Source organism: Pleuronectes platessa, chromosome 6 (assembly GCF_947347685.1).
Source record: "Pleuronectes platessa chromosome 6, fPlePla1.1, whole genome shotgun sequence".
Lineage (NCBI taxonomy): Eukaryota > Metazoa > Chordata > Actinopteri > Pleuronectiformes > Pleuronectidae > Pleuronectes > Pleuronectes platessa.
Window position 1 is genome coordinate 10,253,032 of NC_070631.1, and position 10,521 is coordinate 10,263,552.

Consider the following 10,521-nt stretch of genomic DNA (forward strand, 5'->3'; position numbering starts at 1 on the left):
CTCTTTTGTTATCCACTCTATTTGTAATGAGGAGGCAGCACATGATGGCCTTTTAAACTGGCTCACTATAAAAGTCAAAAGATACAATTTGTATCAGTCAGGATCACAAATTATCATGATAAATGTCACTATAATTTTTTTTAAGTTAAACAAAAGACAGATTCGGCTCCTGGGTGAAAGTTGTGGTTTCAAACTTCTAAATAACAGACGTTTCACATAGTCTATTTACTATATGTGCTATACCCACTCACTGTGCTTGTACTTTTGCTATATTGCTACTGGATGGAAATGACATTACAATAATGACAATAACATACAAATCCATAATATCAACTGGTGGTAGGTATTAATAAGTGCGGTAGAACATACAAGGGATATTCTCCATCTTGTCCTATTATTGAAAAAATAATATATCAACCAGCCCTAAGGCAAATGCAATACAACAGCGACACCAACTGCAGCCTCCATTTTGACGACTGAATTGAATGAACACCTTTGTGACACAGTTTCAACTAAAGCCGAACATGACAACCTTCATGGCGTTTAAAGGCAGGAATCTTTTCTAAGCTAGTTTGAGCTAACAGCAGGTTTCTCTGAGGGTTAATCACTCAGCCTGGTCTAAAAACACTCACCATTGTTCCATAGGAGGCTGAAGAATCTCCTCGCCTCACACGGTTAAAAACCTATTCCATAAACTGTACAAGAAAACATTTTTAAACCCATTCTCGTGCATTAGGGCCTGTGTTTTCAAAAGAAACATGGAGTCACCACCAGCTGAACTTCTCCTCAGGTGAGGACACTTCCCGCGCTTTTACTTCTCATTATTTTATCTACTGCGTACTAATGTACTTGTGACGCCCCTGTCACTGGTTATCTTGGCTCGCTGTCTGGCCGGTAACCAGCCGTCCGGACCGCCCCGTGAAGGAGGAGTGCGGCCACTTTATTTCTCGGATAAACAGCAGGCGCAACACTCGAATCACCTCTAGGTGCTCCGTCACTTCTCCTTATACACACACTTTTAGCGGCTTTTCCCACAATACCCAGGTGCACTACGTCACACACTACAAACTTTCCTTAAAGGGCCAGGCCATACCTGCAACACAACAGCTCTCGGTCTCGGTCTCATATTCAGATGGCAAGAGAAAGCAGAGAGGGATTTTTACACACTGTCTGATAAAGATTCCGACAGTAAAGGCAAGGGGTAGTGATGGATAAGGTTTCCTTTAACAAGTTAAGTCTTTCATTCTCACTTTCCACCTTAAAACTATGAAATTAACTCAACTATGAACTAGTTCAGAATATAAATGGTGAACTATGAACGTGAACTATTCATGTTTACTTGTATTAACTGAGGTGTGAACTTGCACAACACTGCATACAGTATATATAATACATGGACGGAGACACTTCAAAGATTCTTCACACTTACAGATGACTTTCTTCATCATTCTGCTCAAGTCTTTGTTTGTGGTACAACAATGACATCACCTGGCAAAGACATGAACTGCATGAAGACGTACAAAAAGTGTTTCAGTGAGTAAAGAAATCAGAAGCCGATTCTCAGTGCATGACAATAAGGCTTTATTAGAGGTTGGGAGGAAGAAATGACAAGTGATAGTTTCTTATTTCAGAGGTGAGCAGTGACACAGGTTTACAGATTACTGCTTCGGCTGCACAAGTGTCACCACAAACGAGAATAAACGAGTCGTCGCACAAAAAACGTTTTCATTTGCGGTGAAGTCTAGGTGTCGATCGAGTGTTTATAGGTCAACATCAGAGTACCGTTAAGCATGCAAAGGTACTTTTGTGTACATTTGTGTGTTCATCTAATTTGAGCTGTTATCTATGCTATGGTGTGTTGTTCTGTGGTTTGATTACAAGTTCAGTGAATCAACACTCTTGACCTCAAGAACAAGACAATGCAGCAGGAGTGAAAATGGGTGACTGTGACCTCGCTGGTTTGGATCCCAGCAGAGTGAAATGACAAAACTTGTAATACTTGAAGTTCTCTGACGCTTTCAGAGCCGAATACCTCCGAAGACGTACAAAAAGTAAAGTAGAACCAAAGACGAAAGCAGAAATGTCGGGCACATTCATGCTGTCTATATGGAATGGAGGTCATAAATTCTGTAACTGGACATTTTACTGAACACCAGGTTGAAGATGTGGTGGGTAACAAGGAAAGAAAAGTACATTATGGCCTTGCTCAGAGGTGAGACGATCCATAAGAGGAAACGCAATCACGATGACCACAGAGATAAATGCTACTGTTTCCTTGAGGCTTTGGATACATGTGTGAAAGCACTTTGTCATCACAGCTAGAAATGGCACTTCAGCTTTAGGTTTGATTTCACAGCTTTTCATTTACAATGCTCGAGTGTATTTGCACATTCCATTCCAGAAAATGAAATGTGAAATAGACTGATAAAGAAACCGGGCACAGAGCGGTGACAAGGCCACGACGCCTGAGCTAGACAGTAGTTACAGAGCAGAAAAACCAGGAGCCCAAAATAAAGCAGACCTTTCACAGTATTATCTGAAAGTTGACTGAAAAAAAATAAATGTATATCCCCTTTTCGGTCTGAAAATATATACCACTACATTCTGCCCGGATGTTGAAGAGATCAAAACTGAATTGGATTCAAAGTGCCAATTAAACCCCAAAGCACCCAGGCTAAGAGGAGAGCAAACTAACTGAAAAAAATAAAGCTCAAGTCTCTCACAGGAAAACATCCTCACACTCTATCATCTTTCATTATTTATCATGCAACCAGGACAAAAGAAATACGGTAATTAAAAAAATAATGAAGCCTATAACCAGGTATGGACAGGCCTCTGACACAGGAGTCGATCCCTGGACCTCAGGATGCTCCGACTATGTACATGTATGAATGAACTGCATGACGATGCCTGAACAAACGCACACACAGGCACAGCCTGGACTCGACTCACATTCATCATCACTTACTCTTACATATAAACTACATCCTGCCGAAAAGCAAGACAAGACAAGTTCAAATGGAATAAATCACATGTGTTCACGTCGGTACTAAAAAATATATCTACTTACTGCTATTCTAACATGGCCACAGAGTGTGGGGGGATGTGCAGGTGGACATGTAAAATTAATATTTTACACATTTATATACAATGAAAAGGAGAGGGGGCACAGTGGCAACTTGAGACGGCTTTTCTCCATTAGGTCGGTGACTTTTGTCTAATCGTGGTGAAATGGTGCCGAGATTTACAGGATCCGGGATCTCTTGCTGGCCAGTGAACCATGCTGAAAGAGAACAGAAAAAACAGTTCAATCAAAGCAGCTCTGTTAACTGACGTGGTAATCTGTCCAGTCGTTTATGCGTAATCCTGTTAAATGACACACAAACAGAAGAAAACATAACCTTTGTGGTGTAATAAGAGATTTTGTTTTTTGCCCTACCTTGGCCTGCTTGTAAAAGTGAGGGGCCAACTCAACCAACCAGGACGACTCCACAGCAGTCACATCGCGCATGTAGTATTTTGCTGTCTGCACTACTTCATTGAAGACAACCCTGGAGGAGACAATGTGAAGGTTTTACGTATAGTTGTTAAATTAATGTATGAGAATAAAAGAGCACTCTGCAGCAGTAGAGTGCAAGGAATGTGAACTGACCATTTTGGAGGTTTCTCCCCAAACAGCACAGAGCTGGGGTGAATTTGAAGCTCACGGTCGTCTCGTAAAGTCCTAGCAAAGCAGATAATAAATGAATAATGAAATAATACAAATTAAGGCAGATATCTGATAGAGGAGTATAGCGGGTGAGGGAGACTCACCTGTACGAGCCAGAATGGTGAATGCGGGCTGCATTAGCAAAAAACCCAGACACAATGCACTTCAGAATCACGTCAGGATCTCCTGCGCAAGACAAACGTTTTATGAGATTAAAAACACACAGCTGAAAAAAAGAAAAGGTCACCAGCTACTGCCGCTTCCTTATGTGGCAGTCACTTACCTTCACTGGAAGTCCGCGGCACCTTAAACTTGTTCATGAGACGCCGGAGCTGCTCTCGTACAGTCACAGCCCGCAGCAGACCCTTGTAGTTGAGAAAATGTTCCTGACACCACTGGGAGCTCTTCTGGTGCTGCAGGAAAAAGGAAATTGTGTAGCGTTGATTAGAGTCCTCTTTATCTTGTGTTTCTCTGCCACTGAGCTACATGTATATACACAAATGCTTTACCTTAATGAACGCTTCATACACATTCAGCATGGTGAGGTGGTCTCCCTCAGCAACTGCAAATTTCCTGTGCTCTCGGGCCTGCCGGGTGAGATAGCAAAAATTGGATCATTGTTATGCTGACACAGCGTTTCTGTCAAATAAGCTCCTTTTGAAAAGCCTGTTTTTCCACTTACGGCAGCTTTCTTCTGATTGGGCGCAGTCACAAATATATTCTGGATCTGCATCATCGCAGCTATGGTAACAATCTCTTTGGAGCAGCCGAAGTTTCCTGACTCGAGGAGCATCTTGGCGAACATGGGGCTGAGGGGAAACTCCGCCATCCGCAAACCCGTGGGATCAGTCAAACGGCCGTAATGGTCCAGACCTGCCAGCAGATATGCATATAGTTGAGATTCTGCATCTTGTGCAAGGACGCCTAAGCTTGTAAATGCTTGCCAACACACAATCGTGCAGTTAAGGGACCTTTTGACTTTAAAACGTTGCTGACAACCCTTTTTCTCACCTGCCAGAGCGTAGAGCAGCTCCAGAGCCTGAACCATGGTCTGAGCAGGAGGAGGCTGTTAAAGTGGAAAAAACGCAAGATTACAATATTTACTTTGAAAGACTCAAAATGATGTGAGAATCTTTAAAAGCCCAAACAGACCACGGCTGGATTAGTTTTATGGTTTCTGTGTATTCTTCCCCACACCCCCAGAGACAAGGGGCCGTTGTCTAATTAACATGTAAAGCACATCTCCTTTCACAGTGGGTGAGTATGACACAGCCACCCTGTGGATGCAAAGCGAGAGCTACTCACAGATAGGAAGCTGAAGCGCAGCACATTGTCGATGCCTAATGCTTTGAGCTGCAGGATGACAGGGGCCAAATTGGTGCGCTGCATCTCTGGCACAGTCGAGGCAGGCAGTTTCTCAAAGTCCTCCTCTGTAGAGACGAACAGAGGCAATAAGAAAGGGGGAGGGAAAGACATAGAGAATAAAAGACAGCGGGATGATGGAGGGAGAAGAATAACGGACTATATCAATTTTCAACAAAGGTTAACAACGCATTTTTTCTCTAACATAACGATATTCTACACTAATCATTCCTCTGTTCCGGCAGACTCACACTTACCCGTGTAAAGTCGAAAGCATTTCCCAGGTCGGTTTCGTCCGGCTCTCCCGGCCCTCTGACTCGCTGAGGCTTTGGAGATGGGGGTGACCACCAGCGACTCGATGCCAGTGGAGGGACTGTAGGCTCGAAGCTTCACAAACGCACAGTCGATGACGAACACAACTCCATTGATAGTGATGGAGGTCTCAGCTATGTTGGTAGCCACCACAACCTGGAGGAAACAACAGGGGAGTCAGTCAGATGCTTTGTACAGATCTGTTTCAGTGGCAGCTGTTGTCTCCTAAGTGAACAGCTGACTGCAGTGTTTAAGAACAGGGTGTTCTTTTTACATCATGTTTTGGCCCCAGTATATTTGTTTGTTAGTTTGTCAGCCGGATTAAGCAAAAACTATTACATGAATTTCCACAAAAGTTGTGTAAGGATGGGACATGGGCCTAAAAAGAACCAATTAGATTTTGGCGTAGATCCAGACAAAAGGAGCAGATCCAGACTTAATTTGTTCATGTTTTTCGACTTCTTCATTAATTTCACAAAGAATAATTCATCCTGATGGAAAAAAAATCTGGCATATTTAGGCAACTGATTTCTGTTTGGCCTTTGTGGAGATACGCACATTGCTGAGAGCCATTCTAGTTTTCTATACTATACCGACAGTGTGTTCCTCTTCCTTAATTCTTTTTTCTTTATGGATTTATGAGCCATATGTGCAAGATGACAGAATTGCCAATTGCTTTTAAAATAATTTTCTCCTCGCTGCACAAGACACACAAGAGGCATTTACCTTGCGAACAGAGGAAGGTGCCCTCTCAAAGACCTTCATCTGATCAGCATATGGCAGACCAGAGTACATGGGCAAAATTCTCAGGTGTTTCTTCATGCCATATCGTGACAGGGACCTCGCCTGCTCCTGCAGGAGTGACGTCACTTTCTCCACCTCTTCCTATAAATGATAACAAAAGAGTATTGAAATAACAGATGGAATGCTGGCATACAATCTATACCCTCTTGTCCAATGGAAGTTATTAAAGAAAGGTTGAGTGGTGTTATAAGGATATGGCCACACTCACCTGACCGGTAAGAAAAGCCAGGACATCTCCGTCATCCTCCGTCTCATGGATCTTCAGCACCGTCTCCACTGTGGCCTTCACATAGTCTGGCACGGGACTGAGAACACACACACACAACGTTTCAAAATTAAAGACTGATAAATAATAAACTAATTTCACAAACTTATTTCCTGAAAACTGAAATATGTGGGTTGAGCACCTGACAGTGTAGAAGACGTCCACTGGAAACGTGCGTCCTTCTACTGTCAGAATGCCACATGTGTCCTTGCTGGGATCCCCAGACTCATTGAGGTTGAAGAAGTCATGGAATTTCTTCAGAAGAAACGTGATTGTACAGTTAGTTAAAAAAGCATTGAGGAGGGATTCCTTCCCTTTTTTTTTTTTGCTAATTTAAATGCAAATCCTAAGAAATTCTCTTGCTGCCCCAATTGGACTTTTTTGAAAGGGTATAACTTAAAATTGTGGTGCAACATAGTAATCTGAATGTGCAGATTAAAGCATTTTAAACCAAAATGTACAGCAGATGTCTGATACAGCATTTCAGCTGACTGGTTTGACGCTGAGCGCGGCAGTGGCCTGATTGTGTCTCTTTCATCAGTGTATTGCAGATGTCAGTACAACGTGATCTGACCTGAAATCAACTTTCCCCCGTGTCTGTCTTTGTTTTTCTTTTCTCGCCAACAAAGCATATCTGTTCATCTTAATCATGCAGTCACCTTGGCATCCAGAGTGGCAGAGGCTACGATCAGCCGCAGGTCTCGCCGCTTCCTCTGAATCTATTGAAAGAAATCAATGGGAAAAGGTAAGCAGAGTCAAGGTAAAAACAGAAAAGAAGGTAAAAGCTTCTGACATTATTTTAAAGGCTGGAAACATATGACCAGGAAAACCTAAATTTCATCTACTGACAGCATCAGCTGGTGTTACCTTCTTCAGCAGACCAATGGCTATGTCCGTGTACAGGGTTCGTTCGTGCGCTTCATCTAGCATCATCACACTGAAGATCAAAGCACAACGAAGATCAGAGTTGGAGTGAATCTGAATTCTTTAGTTCACATGCCCAATAACAAAACATTTGCAATATTGACGCAGAAAAGGCTCAACTAATGATAAGTGAAGTGCATTTAGCTGCTTCAGTTTCAGGGTCCTGGTATCTTTCAAATCGACTCATTGTCAAATTATCCATTCATCCATTATTTATCTATCCCGCCTATCCTTTGGCAGTCGAGGCAGAGCTACAGCCAATCCTAGCTGACATTGGGCGAGAGGCGCGGTGCACCCTGAACAGGTCGCCAGCCTACAGATAATTTAGAGTCTCGTATTTACATAAACCTGATTTGCATGTCTTGACAGAACCAAAACACACACTGGAAGAACATGCAAACTCCGGCAAGACCAAAGGCAAACCTTGATTCAAACCGGAATCCTTCTTGTTGTGAGGCGGACTGTCATATTGTGGCACGTAAACATATTTGTTGTGAAACTGCCTATGGAATGGCTTCATTCACTTCATTATACCTGTATTTTTTCAAGAGAGGATCAGCCATCATCTCCCGCACCAGCATTCCATCTGTAAGGAACTGAAGGACACGGGGACAGTTTAAGCACGGAGAAGATTCGCCTATAGCAAAACAAAACCACTCTCATCTGGTGGAGAATACCTTGATCCGTGTGGCTTGAGGATCAGAGCAGTCGTCAAATCGGATGGTGTAGCCCACCTCGTGTCCCATCAGGGCCCCCCTCTCCTCTGCAACACGGTTGGAAACCTATCGGCAGAGAAGAGGAGGGAAAATATAAAGTGTATGAAGCAAGATTGTGTCTTTGCAGTGAAAATACATTAAAACAGCGAAGGAGCAGAGCGGTCAGAGGACATCAGCAGGGCTCTTACAGAGATAGCAGCCACGCGTCGGGGCTGTGTCACTCCGATCACCTTCCCCTCCGCCGCCCAGCCAGCTTCCAGCAGGTACTGAAAGGAGTCAGATAAAAAGAGGAGGTAGGGAGATCCAAAAAAAGAAGAAGAAGAAGAAGAGGAGTTCAAAGCATGAGATAGAGACATTGATGTTGCAAAACTGCACCCTGAGCAATTATGTTACTCTGGCTGATGTGGTCCAAATCAGTCTACGAAAAAAGGCAACTAAGCATCAAGACAAGGTGACGCTTTAGTGCCAATAAATTGGTTGCATATGTGATTAGGTTGCCCCCTTCAGTATTACACTAACCTGAGGTATCTGTGTTGTCTTCCCACATCCCGTCTCTCCGACTATGATGACCGTCTGAAAGCTTTCCACCAAGTACAAGATGTTGTTTCTGTGCTGGATTAGGAAGCGATTGACAAAAAAAGCTCATCAACAGCCATTACAACAACAACAACAACAAAAAACACTTAAAGAGGCCAAAACCCACTGGACCACATTGAATGCAATTGTCAACCGACAGTTAACTCGGGCACGATAAAGAGGAAGATGTGAAACCTTGAAAAACAGTAAGTAAAGTAAGAAAAAGAAATAAGCATGTTAGGGCTGGGCAATATGGCCCAAAATCAGTTGACGTTGATAATTATCACAATAAATGTCACATTGTTGTTTCTTTCAAGTTTAAAGACTGATCTTTGCTTCTGAGAGAAGGTTGCGGTTTTAATCTATTCTTTATGAGCAGAGAATGACAAACCCCTGATAAACAGCAAAACATTTAACAAACCGGAGAATCAATTATGTATCATATCTCCTCACTGCGTTTGCACAATGCACAGGAATTGTTTTTGTCTCAGTGTGTCTGTTAGTTAGCAGGATCACACACCAACAACAGGAGCGATTGATGGAGGAAAACTCGCTGGAAGGAAGTGACATGGGTCAAGGAAGAACCCAGTGTATTTTGGTGTGGATCCAGAAATTTGTTTAACTTCCATCGGAAACTATATCCATGAGTGTGTGCAATTTGGTCCAGATCCAGTGCCATTCTACTATTGATACAGCCAATAAATCAGAAAATACAATCTTTTCAAACACCAGCTGTGAATCTAACATAACTGTCGCTAGATATCAGAGAAGCTGCTTCAGAGAAAAAGAAAAAACATTTCTCTTTACTTCAGCCTTTAACTGGATCTTGCACTTGCTTGCACTCCTGCGCTTTTATGTATATTTTTATCATGTTCTTTCTTTTCGGTTTGCTTATGAATGAATGTCATTTTAACATGAGCTCATGTTTCTTAAAATCTGCTCTCTTCTTATTTGAATTACATTTGAATGTTTTTACATGTATTTATATTGAATGTCTTGTTTGAAAGGTGCTATACAAATAAAGCTTATCATTATTACCATTATTATCATTATAATAACAGTAGCATTGCAACAGTGGATCTCCATCACAGTTTCATTCACAGTTGTACAGAGAGACTTTGGAACCTTGAAAACGGGGAGTTTCTGCCGCTGCTTCTCGATGGAGAGCGCTGTGTGCGGGTTGAAGATGACGGGCGAGCCGCTGGTCTCCGTGTTCAGCTCCCGCTCCTCGGAGATCCCCGGAGCCTCGGCGCCTGGAGCAGAGCAGATGGTGGAGATGTTTTATTTATCTTCTACTAAAGAGCCGAGGAGTTACAGAGGACGGCGGCCGGGCTTCAGCGCAGTGTCGGCGCCGTGACACAAAAGACACGCGAGCCCCTCACCGGTGATGTTTAAACCGCATTAGCACTTTGTGGTTGTTTCATTTTGACAGCTTTTCGCCTCGGTTCCGCAGAGCTAACGTTACCGGGCTGCAGGGGACCGCGCAGCCGCGGCTGTGCAGGAGGCTGCGGCCGGAGCGAGGCTAATTCTCTGATAGCATGTTAGCAGCTGTATACTAATAAACTACACACCCGAAAAACTTCCAGCAAACGTGTGAATCCTTCTCTTATGTCCAACTTACCCGGCTTCCAAAATTTCATCGTGGAAGGGGGAGCCGCCATCTTGCCTTCTACGTCACATGTTTTAGTTCCTTTTCCTTTTTTCTCTTTTGCGCGTCTGACGTCACGGCCTATGGTTTCAACGGAGACATCACGAGTGACGTCAACGCGCTTCAAATAATCTTCAAGCTATGATTTAATTTTAATTCAACACGAAAGGAAATCACTGTTATCATAACCATAAATATCATATTG

The 10,521-nt window shown here is 43.0% G+C and overlaps 1 protein-coding gene across 2 annotated transcripts; it reads right to left on the reverse strand.

Moving 5' to 3' along the window:
* Nucleotides 1–1,557: 1,557 nt before the first annotated feature.
* On the reverse strand, nt 1,558–10,365 carry dhx35 (DEAH-box helicase 35). 2 transcript variants are annotated; one of them, XM_053425398.1, is made up of 21 exons: nt 10,290–10,365; nt 9,794–9,921; nt 8,612–8,704; nt 8,281–8,358; nt 8,054–8,158; nt 7,911–7,972; nt 7,320–7,389; nt 7,112–7,171; nt 6,595–6,707; nt 6,396–6,492; nt 6,110–6,268; nt 5,329–5,539; nt 5,015–5,139; nt 4,721–4,775; nt 4,392–4,582; nt 4,219–4,296; nt 3,993–4,122; nt 3,814–3,895; nt 3,653–3,724; nt 3,440–3,551; nt 1,558–3,283 (listed from the first exon to the last, which is right to left on the reverse strand). In XM_053425398.1, the coding sequence occupies exons 1-21, from the start codon at nt 10,327–10,329 to the stop codon at nt 3,245–3,247; spliced, it is 2,100 nt and encodes a 699-aa protein (XP_053281373.1). In that variant the 5' UTR covers nt 10,330–10,365; the 3' UTR covers nt 1,558–3,244. The 2 variants fall into 2 exon arrangements, with proteins under 2 accessions (XP_053281373.1, XP_053281375.1); XM_053425400.1 differs by lacking the exon at nt 8,281–8,358.
* Between the last annotated feature and the right edge of the window lie 156 nt (nt 10,366–10,521).